Here is a 17,277-nt window from a genome sequence, read left to right on the forward strand (position 1 = left end):
CACAAATTTATCTCGTGCCCTCATTGGTCATGTGCGCGTTCGTGTGTGTTGGAGGAGGGACTCTGTGAGAAAGTCTGAAGGAAGAGGCATATTTGTTCCGGTTGTGTATTTTCAAATTCTAGCGCACTCGAGCTGGTTTCTCCATTCTTACCTACCCTACCTTTAACTCTTTTTAGGGTGCAGCTATATGTTTTATTTATTTCAAAGTGGGCCCATTTTAATAATATTTTTTTTTCCTTCAAATGTGCAGATGACTCCTCAAGTGCTGTGTTTAATTTATTTTAAAGTAGGCCTGTGTATTATTTCTAATTCTCCTTATAGGAGTTCTTTGTTTCTTATTAGAGGTTAACAGTTTTATATAATGTAATACATAGCCTAATAAATACAAAAAAACTGTAGTTTTTGTCTGATATAACAATAAATACAACTTTATTAGCTATCAAGCTATGAAATATGTTTTGCGGCTCCAGACAAAAAAATGTTTGGGAAAAAGGAGCAAAATGGCTCTTTTGGTCAAAAAGGTTGCAGACCCCTGGGTTAGGGGTATAAATAGTGGATTGTCCTATGGGGAGGGGCTTAACATGTATAAAACCCTGGCCACAAGTGTTTTGGAGGAGTCCGACTGTGGCTGTAGAGCAGAGAGGTACCAGTTACCTTATCATGCAGATCTCATCCTCCAAAATGTGTTGCTTAGTATTATTTAATTGTTACCTAAGATGACTTATTTCTAAGTATTCTGTATTTCCTTCACTTTATGCTTTGTGTTGACACATGCATTTTTCTATGTTTATTTCTTATATTTTCTATAAAATGTGAAAGGTGGAGTTGTTTGTTATTTCTTAGTGCTTATGTTTTTATTCATTCGGCCATTAGTTAGGTCCATTCAGTATCTCTGCAAATACTAGAAATCATTATTTATTGTGTCCAAACTATTTAATCCTTCAACATGAGAGGGGATCTCGAAACAGTTTTCCTGAACATAATTTAATACGCTTATATATCAACTCTGACATAAACATAGACACCTGTTACCTTATAATGCAGAGCATATGATTGAGCATTTGTTGCTTAGTATTTGTAACTGTCATCTCATCCAAGATTACTTATTTAGTTTTCTAAACTGTAAGCTTTGTGTTGACACATACATTTTTCGAGTTTCAAAATCCTAACTGAGGCAGACCTTCAGTATTTACCGCCTCTGTTATTCCAATGTTTACCTTGTATATTTTATATGCAATGTTGAAGGCGTGTGTCTTATCTCTGAGTGTTCAGGTCAGCTTTCAGGTTAGTTTGACCATCAATGCAGAGACTTTAGAACAAATCATCCCCTCCCTTTCCTGTGAGAGGGTCTTATCTTTACGCCAAGAGAGACTAGAACTGGAAGCTCTCTGGAGGGAGGAGGAAAGATAAGACAGCCAGGTGTCCTTTTCTGTTTAATCTTTTTCCTGCTGGGAGGTGTATGGGAAACAGATCTATTGTGTCAGCTGTTTGTGTGTGTTAAATTTACTTTTTCCATCTAGAAGCTTTAACAATATCACTGTTTTAAATGTCAGGTTCTGGTTGGTGAAGTTCATCGTGCTGGTGGCGTGCTGCGTTGGAGGCTTCTTCATCCCGAATGAGGAAGTCTTTCTGGAAGGTAAAGAGAGGTCCCTCAAAAGGACTGTCTTCAAAGCTGGTATTCAGGCTGTATTTTGATTGAGAACCTATTCATATAATCCCACATAGTTAGCAAAGTAAAGAGTGTAGTGGCAATTTCTTATATTACTTTATATGGTAAAACCAAATGATGATATTATACTGAGAAATGTTTGGTGAACTCGACCTGTTGCATCCCACGGTAGCTTCCTGCCAAGGTCGTACTTGTACAATGCGGCTCTTGTTCCTTATGAGAGCATTGCAAGATAACAGTCAGGAGAAAGTGTTATCTCTTTTCGTCTGCACAGCAACAGTCCTCTATAAATCACACACACACATTTGCCTCTCTGTCCACTCCTGCAGACTACTCTGTACTCTGCATGACCTGTACCTTCAAGCTTGAATAAAGAACTATTAAGACAACTTTGATTTGCATCGAACCAACTTCATTATTTGTATTACATCTCCAGATTGTTGACGAGTGAAAGTTTCCACAACAAGAGTAAGAGGAATTGATAAAACATATCGTTTTCTAATTATGCATCATTATCCAAGCTCACTCAACTACACTGCCTTTCACACAAACTTCTGAAAATGACCCTGCCATGTTATCTTTGGTTTTAATATAATCTTGCAGCATGAAAGTTCATCAAGTCAGAGATATCTGCTGTAAGGTCTTCTCACCTCTAAAGCTTTTCTCTCCCTGTGTCCACACAGCGTGGCGCTACATAGGAGCGGCTGGCGGCTTCATTTTCCTGCTGATCCAGCTCGTGCTTTTGGTGAAGTTTGCACACAGATGGAACACAAACTGGTGAGCAACATCTGCTCTCGTCTCTTTTTTTTTTATCCGAAGTCTCCAGCTCTCTTAGGTTAACATGAGCGACCTGTAAATAGAAGCAGTGGAGTGCTATTTGTTCGATCATGTGAAAGCTGGGATGACACGTGTTCCCCTGGGGGTATTACGTAAGTTTGAAAAGAAGAAGTTGTGTTTCTTTGCTTTTTGTGGATGGAGGCGGGGCTTGGCCGACATTTCCCAGGATGCATGTGGTTTAGGAGTGTGTGTGCTCAGTTTCACACAGACACAAATACCACAGCAGATTGTTTTGAAATATTTAGATGTTTTGGTAACCATTACAGTAAACCCTAACCTTTCAATTTGTAATAGAATGTGTTTTTTATTCAAATCTTGGATTTCCAGCCATGGCAAAACTGATTTTAAGCTTTTGCTTTCTCCTTTCTCTTCCTCTAACGCTCTCTTTCTGTCTGCAGGAGTTCAGGAGTGACGCATAATCGCTTGTGGTACGCGGCCCTGGCCTTTGTGACCCTGATGCTGTTCAGTGCTGCGGTCGGGGCCTTGGTCTTCATGGGAGTTTTCTACACTGACCCCGAGGCCTGTTTACTGAACAAGATCTTCCTGGGCATCAACGGCAGCCTGTGCCTCTTCGTCTCCCTGCTGGCCATCTCCCCCTGCATACAGAAGGGTGAGTGTCGTGTCAAATGTTCATATAATCATGATTTCTTATACTCTGATTGCCTTTTACTCGTTTAAATAGTATTTGTAGTCCTACATGTGTTACAGAGACATATGTTTAGGATTGCAAATGGTTAAGGACTGGGGGGTTTTATGGTTTAATGGGGGGGGATGTTTAGATAATGCCTAAGACAGTTGATGGGTGGGACCAGTTGGCTATTTTCTCTCTACTATATAGTGTTACTGTAAGCTGTTTTCTGGAAGCAAAGCCGTTTGATCCTTTGAGGATGAAGTTGCTCTGTTCCTGCATTTAAGATCGATTTCAATTGTATATGGACTTTCTTTATCACTTTATTAAATATAACAAAAGACAAACTTTGTCCATAAATCATTTATCAGTTTTTCTTAAGGGAATTATAATTTGCTCCACAGTGAGGACCTGTACTTGTCTCATTTGACTGTCAAATACAAAATATATAAGCATTTGCATCGGATGCTTTTTTTTTTTTTTAAAGCTACTTGACATATCACAAAGGGTATTTCACACATTTCACATTTGGGACCCATAGGAAATATAAAACAGATAATAAAGACTGATGGCTATAATACTTTCAATATGTGGTATAATTCAAGAATCTAGCAGTGAGTAATGAATACTTTGTTTAATGTTGTGTCCCTGCAGTGCAGCCCACATCAGGCCTGCTGCAGCCTGGAGTCATCAGTGTGTACGTCATGTACCTCACCTTCTCAGCCTTCTCCAGCAAACCAAAAGAAAGTGAGTATCAACAGACACACATCCGCATCTGGGATTTAAAAATATAGTTTTATTGGATTTAAGGACACTTTCCACTGAAAACATGAACAGCATTTTGTTTGAATGAGACAGAAAAAGTGTGCCTTGTAACCACTTTAATATTCAGCTTAATTGGGAAATAAGTTACAGTAAAAAAGCTCAAGTCACTCTAACATATGTTTCACTTTAACTTCAAGATTAGCATTTATTGTATTTGTAGTCATTTAAAATGAAATGAAAAGTTAAACATTTAGAAAAATTACATACATTATATGTTCATATCACATTTAATTAATAAATAGCCCTTAACCCTAACCCCCTAACCGTTGGTTAAAATTCATTAAAAAACCTAAAACAGACACGAGGGAAAGAGGATCATCCCTCTCCAAAAAACTAATACTTTCAAAGTCAAAGTCAGATTTATTGTCAAAATTACTACACGTGTTATACATCCAGAAATCTCGAGATACCGTTTCCCGCAGTCCCACAGTGTGACATATAGACATAAAACAAAACAAAAAGGGCCTAGATAAACGGGGTATACAATTTGTAATGTTTTGTTCCAGTTGAAAACACAGATTTGACTGTGAAGTGTTCAATGTTATCATAACAGATAAGGATTCCTGCGCATCTGTTCAGTGAAAAGTGTTAGTTGTTGTTCACTGAAAAGGAAGAAACATAAACCCAACACCACATAGTGAAGCCTGTCTAAGATAAGGCATTACAATCTCTACAATAGCTGCTAAAAGGGTAAACTGTGAGATTTATGGGAAGTTGTGAATCTTAAAGGAATTACTCTGCAGAGCCTGAGGAATCCATCCCTACAGGGCTCCTGTTTCCACTGCTGCTGTCAAGATAATATTCTATGCTGCCATACTATTGTAAAGATAATCTTACCATAAATATTTAATACCAGCACATGCTCGCTAAGTAACACAACAAGTGTAGTACACACTCTGTGGGGTTGTTGGCGCCTCTGTACTCATTGTAGCTATAGCGAAGTCTCCATTTTTCCTCCTGCTCTCCCACTGAAACTGTGCCAAAATACACACTGCATATTTCTCAATAATCCTACTCATCACCCACTCTACTTCTTCTTTGCCCTCATCCATCTCTGTCTTCTCTTTCTTTCTATCTAGTCGTGGAAAGAAATGGTGTGAACACGACCGTGTGTGTGTTTCCCATCAACTCTGGGACGGAGAGCGACAAGCAGATCGTGACCGCTGTTGGAGCCATTATCCTGTTTGGCTGTGTGCTTTACTCTTGGTAAGACGCACGCATGCACGCGCACACGCACGCACACACACACACACTCAAACACTCACACACAAACACATACACACACACACACACACACACACACACACACACACTCACACACACACACACACACACACACACACACACACACACACACACACACACACACACACACACACACACACACACATACATACACACACACCGCTTGCTTTTCTATTTTTCTCAATATCTACTCAATTGCAAGCCAAGTTTCCATATAATATATACTGTATCTTTTTAGTTGTATATCATTACATTTAAAGAGTTTATATTTAACGAGAAGGCCACAATCCAAACACATGAACTGCAGTTCTGTTCCAAGCAATGTGAAATAATAGTGTTTCATGGCAGGCTATAGCGACAGAGACAGGGTCGTTTTGATTGGCCGTGACTCAGCAGAGACAGTGCATGATTGGCTCTGGCGTGGCTAGGCGTGTGAGAGATAGCTAATGTCTTTGTGTGTTTGTTAACATGTGTTTCTCATCAAGCGGAGGCATCATGTCTCCTACGCTTGTTCCCTGAAGGAGAGCGAATTACACTGTGCAAATGAATGGAAAAATACGTAGTTACTAAATGACTACCTTTCTCTCCCTCCGTCTGTAATTGTTTCTCCTTCTCCACCCTCCCGTTAGCTTGACTTCCACCACCAGACGAAGCTCTGCAGCGCTTAGAGTGTATGAGAACAGTGAGCCAGAGATTGAGGTAAATGCACAATTATTCACATCCCACTAAGTGTGTGGGTTAATAAAATATATCGACTAATGAATCAGATGAACAGGATCAGACAATCGCAATTACACGTCTTTATCAAATTAAACAAAGTAGACCCAAGAGACATAATGAGTGTTGGTGGTAACGTGTGTTTTTCTTTATCCTGCAGAGAGCTCGCTGCTGTTTCTGTTGTGGCAATGACACAGGTGAGGAAAGTCAAATAGTGTCCTCTCCCTACTGCATCCCCCCCTCTCTCCCCCTGCCTCTCCATTTTGCTCAGTGTGTAGCATAGTATTTGCACACAGAGGGGATAACTCATTGCTATTCCTCAGCCACATTCAGGATGGTGAGAAAGTATTGGTCAGCAAACATGGATGATGTCACTGTTACTAGGAGAGTAGTATGACACAGTGAAGCAGGACCAGCAGCAACGAGACAATGTGTATAGAGTGACACTGCCCCCTGCTGGAAATAAAAGAAACAAGTCAAGTGTTGGCAAATACAACCACAAGAAATGTTTTCAAGATTCAAGATGAAATGTTTTCATTATCATATGCTGCACAGTAGCTACAGTTTAGTTATGGCAATGAAAATCGTATGTCCCGAGCTCCTCCAACAATGCAACGTATTATATAAGGACGCAAAATAACAATAATAATATACAAATAAAAATAGTGCAAATGTCTCACCACTTGTACACATATTCTTCTCTTGAGTTTATTGTGATTTACATTTGTACACCCTTTAAGACATCATGTGTTTAAGGTATTTGCCCAATGTGTCCACTAACTTATGCCAATCTTCAAAACAGGTTTGGCTGTTATTTTGCCTGAATATACATGTAATTCAGCAGGATCATTTTTGGTGTTGTTCGGAGAGAAAAGGAGTAATTAACTAAACTAAAAAATAACGAATGTTGTCACTTAAGCACAGAGATTGACCCTTCTCCACTGTTTACATGCAACATCTTAGAATTGAGAAACTTTGATTCCCAAAACGTGACTCTATGTTAACCCCCACTTCCTGGTTGTCACTCCAAATGGAGCAAGTCACATGTATTTATAATAATTTCTTATGTTCGGTCTTTGTAGTACATCCCGTTAAGATAAAGCTTAGGCCTTTGACTTTATTACTTACTTAGTTGAAAAGTGTCACTCACCCACACCCTGTTTGTGATTTGTTAGACGACTATGATGAGGAGAACACTGGTGGAGGCCAGAACGTGAATTATGACGAGAGAGAGGGAACCATCTATGGCTACGCCTACTTCCACTCTGTCTTCTTCCTCGGATCGCTTTACGTCATGATGACCGTCACCAACTGGTTCCAGTAAGTCATGCTTTAATTGTATTGTTGTTTGGGCATGTCATTAAATAAGTTCTTCCTGTTTTTCTAATAAGCAATTTCTCAGGTTCCTAGTTTGGCTTCCTGGAACACTAAAATGTAAATCAGTGAGTTAAGCCTGTGCTTTTCCTGCTTTCAAAAGTAGAAATGCCAGGCAAGGAAATTGCATTTAATGAAAGTAAGATCAGATAAAGGATCACAGAAGGTCATTCGTTTACTTGTTTTCTGGTTCAAAGGGCTTTATTGTTATATGCACAGATACAGTGTAGATGTGCTCTGAAAAACTGAAGTCACAGACTCCTCCAACAATTCAACATAAATATATATAAGACGTAAAAACAAATAAAAAAAAACAATAAAAAATGGTGTAGGTTCAGAAGTATGGCTTCAGATATGTATGGCTTGTGGGATAAAGCCTTCCCTGAGTCTGGTGGTAAAGTCTCTATAATCCATATTATTATAATAACATTGAATCAAATTATAATGTTAAAGCATAACTGGTTGTGACGAACCAATAGGGATCTTTACCCAACTTTGCTAGTACCCTCGGCCCTAACAGGGGGCGGTTTTGGCGCAGTGGTTGGTCATCAGATCAAGGGGCGTTGGTGAACTCCAGTTCGAATCCCGCCTCGGCCGCCACTGCGTCAGGCCGTTGTGTCCTTGGGCAAGACACTTTACCCGCATTTGCTCCTGTGGGTAAAGTCCACAGTAATGACTCTTACATGTCTAATATGTGTAATGTGTATTTGTAAAGCGCTTTGAGCACCTGTAAAAGCGCTCTAATAAAAAATGTAATCCATTATTATTATTATTATTATTATTAAAGGCATTTTTCAGCTTATTGCAGATGTACTGTTTCGATCCACTCTCATTGCGCTCATAGAGTTGGTTTCGGTTGCAGCTGTGTCAGAGAAACAAAGAACCAACTGCTCCCTGCCAAACCTCAAAAAGCAGCCAGACATTTTGCAACTAGCCGATCTACAATGTTGATGTTGATTGTCGGTGGGGTTACTCACTCTGTGCTTATTGTTTACAGTTATGATGACCATAAGATCGAGAAGCTCCTGGACGGCAGCTGGTCAGTGTTCTGGATCAAGATGGCCTCCTGCTGGGTCTGTCTCCTCCTCTACATGTGGACCCTCGTTGCTCCCATGGTGTTCCCGAAGCGTTTTGAGGCCTAGGACACCCCTCCCCCCAATACTGAGGTCAGGCTACTCAGGCAGAAGCTCTCACGCTGAGCCAGGGACCAACCCCCCCGCCCGCCCCCCCCTTTACCTTAAAACACAACCCTACACTCAGCGTGGAAATTGAGGATTATCTGTTGCCTTTTGTTTTATATGCTAGTATCTATTTTACTTTGTTTTACAATGTTAATACCTTGATGGTAATGTTGCTACCTTTTACTACCACTTACTCACGGAGTTTTGTATTGCTTACACATTTGAAATTACATAAAGAATCATGGGAGTACATTGTGAAACATAATAAGCCTCCGACCCCTATAGATTCCTTCATGATTTCAGATTTGAAAGTGTATTTTGTAAGTATTTACTGTGTGTGTCCGTTTGTTTCAGGTTTTTTTGTGCTTTTACTCTCAGCCAGGCATTTCAGTTCTGTGTAGTTGGACCATAAAGTTGTAGCAAAGTTTTGGGACAAATGTATTTAAGGTTAAAGATGTTACAAGATAAATTGTATTTATTTAAGTGCATATTCAGTTATCAGGAATAATTTTGTGAAGGTGTGGTATGAATTGAATTACAATTGTCCCTGACTCTGTTTAAAATCTCATCTCTCAGGCTCACATGTAAGCTGTTTGTGTTATATCGCTCTCTTTTTGTAGAAGTTTTCTATGCAACAGAACAAAGTCTTTTAGATAGTGTTGTGACGTTTCCACAAAGATTTTATTATTGTCCATGCTCCCTTTGAGCCAGATTATTTCTTAGGAAAATCCATGTCCACCCTTCAACATTTCCAGTCATCGTCGTCGTTGTACAGGGCAGGGCTCTTCAAATCAACCTGCCTTACATAAGAGTGACGTTAGTGGAGCGCCGCCTCTCTGGAAGAGCTGCAGTGACACAGTGAGGAATGTTTGCCAAAGGTAGATGTCAGAAAACAACCTACTACATCTAAATTGTTTGGTCGGTTAACAAAAAAAAACATATGTATTTGCATGCACACACGGACACTTAAATTAGCTATTGTCTGTACAGTCTCAAAGGCTTTTGTTACATGTGTCAGCTCATAGTGGACGTCAAAATAAAGTAGCATGAGGGTTTTTGAGTTATTCAACACTGGATGTTGAGTTAACCACCAAATTAAAATTCACACAAAGACCTGTTTGTTGCCAGTGTAACAGATTTTGTTTGTATATAAATACAATGTATTAAACATTGTCAACTACAAATCTTTTATGCTCCTCATTCATCAATACATCAGTTTGTCATTTTGTCTGACTGTATTGCTAACATGTTTTTTAATATGTACATTTTGGCTTAAGTCCTGTGGTCTGTTGACTCTTTCTTTCAATGTATGCTTTATATACCAGCAAATATTGTCATGCGAAAAACTGCTTTTTAACTATCGGTATGAATGTAGAAGATAAATGGTGCTCTTGGCTTTGATATCAATCAAAAACAATCTGATAGCAGGAGCTACTGTGAAGCCTACCATAACACACAGGAGCACTTTAGTAGTATGTTTTACTATATAATCTGAGATGTGGGTGCCATGCACTTCATTGTTCACATTCTTTCAATAAAACATACATTGAATGCCATGTGGTGTCTTTTATTTACTGATATTTTCCTCCATACAGATAAATAACACAATGATCTGATGTAAAATACCACATACAACCTGCCTTGATTTCCTTCTTAAATGCTCAGATTATTTTTTGTTTTAGCAACGTAATCTATTACAGTATTTACGTACTAATAAAATGTTGGTACAATTGCTTTGAGATCAAAATACACAGGACCTGTTTTTTATATAATAATGTACTGGCTTCAGTTACACACAAATAAAGTATATTGTTAGAGCTATATATATCTCTTTATATTATTTAATAGTGTAACATTTATTTTCTTGCTGTTTATAGTGTTTATTATTATTATCATTTATTTATATGTATTCTTAGTTAGTGTCATATGTTAAAGTAGTTTCTATGCTTTTATTTTGAAGGCATGTTTTGGGCACTGGGTGATTAGAGCACCTGGTGTAATTGTATATATTGGAGACAGATGGGTGGTGGGAGCCAGAGCACTAGCAGGCAAACGGTTTTCTTACCAGGGTGTTTCAAGCCACACAAGGGAAAGCCATAGGAAAGAGATATAGGAAACCTGTTCATTGTCTTTTGTTATAGGAATAAAATGCACAACGGAGAATCTTGTCTGGACCTGGATCATTGCCCTGCGTAAGATCCGCTAAGTAGTGCCTCAGCGGCTGTATTATTTTAAGTTAATTATCTGTTTTAGTTCTATATGATTTTGGCCGCTACATATATAATGCCCAATTTGTAAGCTTTCCTAAGACCCTCTCACTCAAATGACCACGTTAAAATAATCTTTAACCAACCCAGTCCATAATGTTTCCTCTCACTTTGAACTCACTACCTCTTTGTTCTCAACAGTGCAGCTCTAATAGTTTATCTGATGGATCTCTGCGCTTCACTCTGTATTCTGGGCATTGAGATCCTCGTAGTCAGCAGGAATAGTGTCTGTGGGGATGAGAAAGAAAATAAACTCACAGCGTACATACAGTTAAAGTGGCTGATTTAGCTTTGTTTACCTTGCTGATACTCACCATTGCAACGGTACTTCAGGTTGGACCAGATGATGTTTTCCTGAGAGAAGCAGAACACGCCCAGTCTCCCTCCTCTCATGCTGGTGTCAATGATCGCCTCGGTGTCCGCCACCAGCTTTGGCCCCTCAAAGAATCGAGCCCTGGTTCACACAAGGTGAAACTAGTTAAGTCAGCTCACACTGCACGATTGTGAATGTATATAAGTGTCGATGTGTGAACTGCAGCGGGGATAATGTTATGAAGTAATGCACTTAAGAACAATCCTGAGGTATTTGACTCAAGTCTTCTCATTTCATGCCACTTAACACTTTTGCTCCGCTACATTGTAGACACAAATATTGTACTTTATACTGCATTCATCTGACAGCTTCAGTTAATTGTGTCCTAACAAATTAAGATTTGTATACAGAAAAATATATAAAGAGTTTGACTATAAGGGTAACTTTTTCGAAAATGGTTTCAACTTCTCACAGAAGAAGTCTTTCAGATGTTCCTTTATTTTGTGTTCCTGTTGAAATATATTGAAATCAATGAAGGCTTTTAATAAAGTGTAATACAAACTAAACAATAGATCAACTAATGGAGATCAAACAACAGCAGATAAATCTAAAATGAAAATAATCATTAGTTTCAGTCTGATCCCAAATAGAACAACTTTTACTCCACGTCAGCCCACTACACAGAAAAATCCTGCTTTTATATCAATGCACAATTATAATCATATCATCAGGGGGATTTTATCACACAAGACACTTACATTTTTTACACCTAGGCCTATGTACATTTTTCCTGATTAAACATAAATCACTTTACTTAAGTACTACTTTTAATGCAGGAGTGTTAGAACAGTGTGGTATAAGTATTTTATGTATCACTGCTGGTGTCTGGAAGTTTGTACCTGATGTATCCGACCTGTGGTCTGTGCTGGAGGAACCAGCGGTAAGAGACCTTGTCCTTCCAGCCAACGTTCCTGGGGTCCTTCCACAGGAGGCGCACCTGGTCGGGGGTGTCTCCTGTGTGCCACAGGGAGTTCCTCAGATACTCACCAGGACCCGTCTTTGACTTCACAACCTAGTATCGATAAAGAGACAGAGAGCATAGAAGAAGAGACAAACTGTTGATGAGAGTAAGAACATTTCCCCAGCAGTAACTCCGGAGGTAGAGTGGGCTGCCGCTAATCACAGGGTGCCAGATCAATCCCAAAAGCCTCTTGTTCACCTGCACAGGCCCAGGTGATTTAAGTGTCAGGGGCCACTCTGGCTTCCACCAACATGATGTCACTCAAAGAGAAATGTACCATCCAGGAAGAGACTCAAAATTACAACAAAAAAACCCCACAAAAGAAACAAACAAACTACAAAGAGATGCATAACAGCGACAAAAGGACGAAAAGACTCACAACGGCTATGAAAAGGGCTACAACAACCTAAAAAAAAACTAAAAGCAACTACAAAGAGGCTTGATATGACCACAAAGAGACACAATATGTTCAGGAAGAACTTAGTACAGAGGCAAAAGAAAGAAAAAACGGTTAAAAAAAAGACAAAAACACCAAAAACTGTCTTAACAACTATAAAGTTTGTCGGTATAGATCAAGGGTCTCAAACTCAAGGTCCGGGGGCCAAATCCGGCCCGCGACTTCCTTTTATGTGGCCCCGCAAGAGCTTGCAAAGGATACAATACGTTTATTATACGGTTACATGCCACTTTACAGAAGCAGGTTGCTCATAAACTACATGTCCCACAATGCATCTTGTTTTGTGACATGCACACTGAAGAGACTTGCAATTATTTGCCCTGCACTTCTGCTTTCAGACGTAGTTAATTACTAAGTCATTATCCTATCCGATAATAATCCAATCCAGAGGCAATGATGTAATATAATACATTTATTTTATATATATATTATATATTTATATAGTTACAACCGGCCCTTTGAGTGCAACCTTTATGCGAATGTGGCCCGCGATGAAATTGAGTTTGACACCCCTGGTCTAGATCCTTAAACACCTTTTGCATGTCTTTGCCCATAGCATAATCCATCCATGATCCTGCCAAAGTTTCCTTGGGACAGAAATTGAACTCATAATTGCTCCACATAGCTGGCTGCCATCATAGTGTGATTGTGTAGGGAGCAGCCATTCACCTTGAGTTGTATTCCCGGGTCAGCGACGGCTCTGAATGGCGCAGCCTGCCAGTACGTTTGCTCGGTCTGTTTCCACATCACCACGTAGAAGGAGGAGGAGTCCTGGTAGCCGAAGATGAAGCCAGCGTAGTCATCATCAGTCATCGTGTTTACGTGGAAAGTTCCCTCAAAGTCAACACCACTGAACGCTTTGTATCCTACAAATGCAAGAGATGAGAAGACCTAAATAACATGTTAGGGAAAGGCTGCACACTGAATTAGACGGGAAATGTTCTGTTTTAGGTGGCGATGTGACGATTCTTCTTACCTACAGCAAGGCCAGGGTCAGAGTTCATTGTCTGAACGATCTCCATGCCCTGTCAGGGCAACAGAGAGTAGCTTCACTTTGTTTGCCCTATTATGACACTGTGATTTTGAAAGGGATTGTGCTGCTAGAAGCATGTTATCAAACCGTTAAGATGATATTTTCTTCATCCTAACTGGAATGATCATGTTATTATAGCATGTAATGATGTTGATATCCGAACATTACTTTACTATTACTAAATAGGTTTGTCTTGTTGTTATCTTTAAATGTATTTCCCTGTTAGTATTCCCCTAGACTGTTACAATAATTCCAGTTTAGTATTATCCACATACAGCCATTGTTAATTCCAGGTTATTATAAAAGACGATACGATAATACTTTATTGACAGATCGAGCCTGAAATGTACTTTATTACTTGGCTACTTACTTACTTTAGTGTTACTTAATTAATACTTAATTTACATACAATTATTACCATACAATTAGAAGTTATTTTCAAGTTTGAATGTAAAGTGCAACCCTGAATGCTAACACACTGAAACAGAGGCTAGTTATCCAGGTTGTTTACCTGGTTGAGGACCACCCAGTTGGGGTCGATCTGAGAGTCCCCCTCTGGATCCAGCACTACGGTCTGATAGGCTCTGAAGTCGGTCAGCGTGACCTCTGCGTTCTCTGGGCAGTGGTCGATTATGTCAATGACGTTGTCTTGGTCAAAATCTCCTTCGCATGCGTCCCCGACATTGTTTTCTGAAACGCACAGACACAGATCAGGGACCAACACACATACTGTACTGTACACACACACACACACAGTATCACACACAGTATCACACACACACACACACACACACACACACACACACACACACACACACACACACACACACACACACACACACACACACACACACACACACACACACACACACACACACACACACACACAGTATAACACGCACCTGTACACATGCATGTACGTACTCCGGAACTAATATGATGTCGATAAAGGTTAAGGGGCAACCCAGAAGCTGGACCCTCACATTTTATAAAACAGAAATTACAACAAAAAGTAAATTAATTAATACATAAATATTAATAATTAAATAACATATATACACAACTAAATGTAATATATGGTATTCATGATAAATACGTTTTTTTTCTAACTTTCTAATACTCGTTTTCTTTTTCTCAAACAAAATCTTGACAACTGTCCTGTATTAAAATGTTTTCTACTTCCTCGTGTTGTTGTGTTAATGTGAACTATACTATATATTGGACTGTATGACACTTACCATCTGTGTCCAGTTGGTCTGGGTTGCGAACAAGTCTGCAGTTGTCGTCATCGTCCAGGATGCCGTCATTATCGTCGTCATCGTCACATTCATCTCCCTATCGAGAAGAAGTAGCACATTTGCAGTATTATAAACAAAGAGCCATCTTTATTTCAGCATACATTCGAATAATCAAATGTAAAAAGTGAAGTATGAACAAGCAGATTAAAACCATTCCATCCTTGTCGGTGTCCAGCTGAGAGGAGTTGATGACTGTGGGACAGTTGTCTTTTGAGTCCTGGTGGCCATCGCCATCACTGAGGAAGAGGAGGGAGGGCATGTCAAACAAATGTCAACACTTTACACATCTTCATACCACAGGTCATAGCAGTGGGCTGTACCTGTCTACGTTGTCATCACAGGTATCTCCTACGAGGTCATCATCGGAATCAGACTGCAGAAATAAAAAACAAACACTGTTGGTCAGTGTTACCCGGACTACCGATCTTTCCAACAGCTTTTACCCAGAGGCCATCAGACTTGTGAATAATCTCTCAGACTTTGCCCCCTCCCATCTCATTATCCCAGTCATGACCATCAGCACTAACACTAGTCACTTTATTGATTTGCACACTGCACCATACCCATCCTATATCATTCATATTCATACTGCTATGTCTATCTTTCTTATTCTTATGCATATTTATATATGTATACACCATACTCTACCCTGCTGTTTATATATCATATTTATTTTATCATGCAGCACATTATGTACTTTTATTCTGAGACTTCTTAATGTACGTCAGCAAATATTTTACAATTTTTCTTATACTAGTTTTATCTTATATGTTTGTTCATATGTATAGTTTCTTAAAATGCTGGTGTGGAGCCTGTTATACTGTACACATGACAATAAAATATCTTGAATCTTATGGCAGCAGGTTATTACTTTTCAGGTGTTTTTTGGTTTGTTACCTGGTTAGGGTTGAACATATCAGGACAGCTGTCACAGGCATCTCCCACCCCATCGTTGTCTTTGTCCTCCTGGTCTGTGTTGGGGAATCGCTGGCAATTGTCGAGGATATTCTTCAAGCCTGCGGACACATTCAACTCAACTCCTTTATTTCTGCGTCATGTTCAAAAGCCATGACGCAGAGAGGAAAATCTAAAAAGCATGACAGGACGCAGCCCAAAGTCAGACACGGTCCGTCAAAGCATCACCAGATGGCAGTGTTTGTTGAAGACCGAGGTTAAATAGTTTCCAGTGGCCTTTAATGCCTGGCGGAGGCTCAACATGGAAAATGCTTTTTAGAGAGGAGACAGACATGACCAAGCGCTTAGCAATCCAGCCTTGGAGTTAAAGACATAACCAAATGATCAAGAGCTTGGAGCTCTGTCAGACTGAATGGACAAGGGTCAACAAACACAGACTAAATGTGTGAGGCATGTAAAGGTACACAATAAGGAGAGAAGTTAACATAGTCTTTCCAATGGAATAAATGAGAGGCGCTCAAAGTTGCAAACAAGTATTTGAGAACATTTTGTGAAAACAGCACATACGATTTTAGATGGAAGATTTTAACACTTATCACTGTTTTCGACAAAGGTTTCGAAATAAGGCTTGAATTGTTTCCCTCACAGCCAGTGATCTGACTGCTACAGGAGGTGAATTGGAAACAGAAACAAAAGACCGGAGGATGTTTTGAACTGATAAAGTGTTGCCAGTCCAGTGAAAAAAAGAGCCCACACTTCCTGTTAAACTGGACTGTAAAGGTTTTTATTTCTGTCTAGACGCTCTGCGGTTTGGAGAACACTCACAGACACGCTGGTGGTTAAATGTAATTATTAGCCATTTGGGTTTGTGTTTCAAAATCTATTACCTCTAATTGATGCAATAAACGCAGTAATGGTCCAGTAACTACACCTCCCGCAGTAATGACCATCCAACCTTTTCCTCCAATGTGACCATTTACAATAATGTATAATTACACGCAGTTTATAGCCAAGTTAATAATTATTGACCCGTTATATAACACACATACTCTAGGCATGGGATGATATAATATCTTTATGTAATGTGTTTTTTGGGGAAGAACATTTCAATTAATTGAATCATCAAAATGTGCTTAAAACTCGGCATGGAAATGGCACCGATTACATTAATAATTGTACCTTTCATTAATTTAAGAAAAACATATGAATTCATCACAGATAGGACCCACATCTTTTTTTCTGAATACATTATAAAAGATAATTACAATTTCCTCGTATGTGTAAACCTACTTGGCAATAATCCTGATTCTGATTCTGGTGTCAGAGTTGGTTTTTTCTTACATATAAATTCCTCACATTTTTTAAATCAGGCTCTTTTTAACTTTCCCTACCGACAGCTTTTTCAAGTCACTCACGAGATAATTTTCGAGATTATCCCAATAGTAATATTGGATAGTGAATTAATTACCATCACCTTACTGTGAGTGCTTTGTATTG

The 17,277-nt window shown here is 39.3% G+C and overlaps 2 protein-coding genes across 3 annotated transcripts in view; one reads left to right on the plus strand and one right to left on the minus strand.

Moving 5' to 3' along the window:
• Positions 1–10,032, plus strand: part of serinc5 (serine incorporator 5) — a 24,691-nt gene extending 14,659 nt beyond the window's left edge. The window contains exons 4-12 of the mRNA XM_079687139.1: positions 1,554–1,636; positions 2,353–2,446; positions 2,905–3,116; positions 3,789–3,881; positions 5,039–5,165; positions 5,834–5,903; positions 6,082–6,118; positions 7,097–7,241; positions 8,293–10,032. Coding sequence (XP_079543265.1) covers positions 1,554–1,636; positions 2,353–2,446; positions 2,905–3,116; positions 3,789–3,881; positions 5,039–5,165; positions 5,834–5,903; positions 6,082–6,118; positions 7,097–7,241; positions 8,293–8,437 — 1,006 coding nt within the window. The 3' untranslated portion in view covers positions 8,438–10,032. The remainder of the gene's footprint in view (positions 1–1,553; positions 1,637–2,352; positions 2,447–2,904; positions 3,117–3,788; positions 3,882–5,038; positions 5,166–5,833; positions 5,904–6,081; positions 6,119–7,096; positions 7,242–8,292) is intronic.
• Positions 10,028–17,277, minus strand: part of thbs4a (thrombospondin 4a) — a 14,663-nt gene continuing 7,413 nt past the window's right edge. For both annotated transcript variants that reach the window (XM_079687138.1, XM_079687137.1), the window contains exons 15-24: positions 15,763–15,881; positions 15,186–15,238; positions 15,017–15,101; positions 14,806–14,902; positions 14,079–14,257; positions 13,511–13,559; positions 13,204–13,400; positions 11,956–12,128; positions 11,058–11,197; positions 10,028–10,971 (exon numbers count right to left, since the gene is read on the minus strand). In XM_079687138.1, coding sequence (XP_079543264.1) covers positions 10,922–10,971; positions 11,058–11,197; positions 11,956–12,128; positions 13,204–13,400; positions 13,511–13,559; positions 14,079–14,257; positions 14,806–14,902; positions 15,017–15,101; positions 15,186–15,238; positions 15,763–15,881 — 1,142 coding nt within the window. In that variant the 3' untranslated portion in view covers positions 10,028–10,921. The remainder of the gene's footprint in view (positions 10,972–11,057; positions 11,198–11,955; positions 12,129–13,203; positions 13,401–13,510; positions 13,560–14,078; positions 14,258–14,805; positions 14,903–15,016; positions 15,102–15,185; positions 15,239–15,762; positions 15,882–17,277) is intronic.

This window comes from Notothenia rossii (genome assembly GCF_949606895.1).
Source record: "Notothenia rossii genome assembly, chromosome: 6".
Taxonomy (NCBI): domain Eukaryota; kingdom Metazoa; phylum Chordata; class Actinopteri; order Perciformes; family Nototheniidae; genus Notothenia; species Notothenia rossii.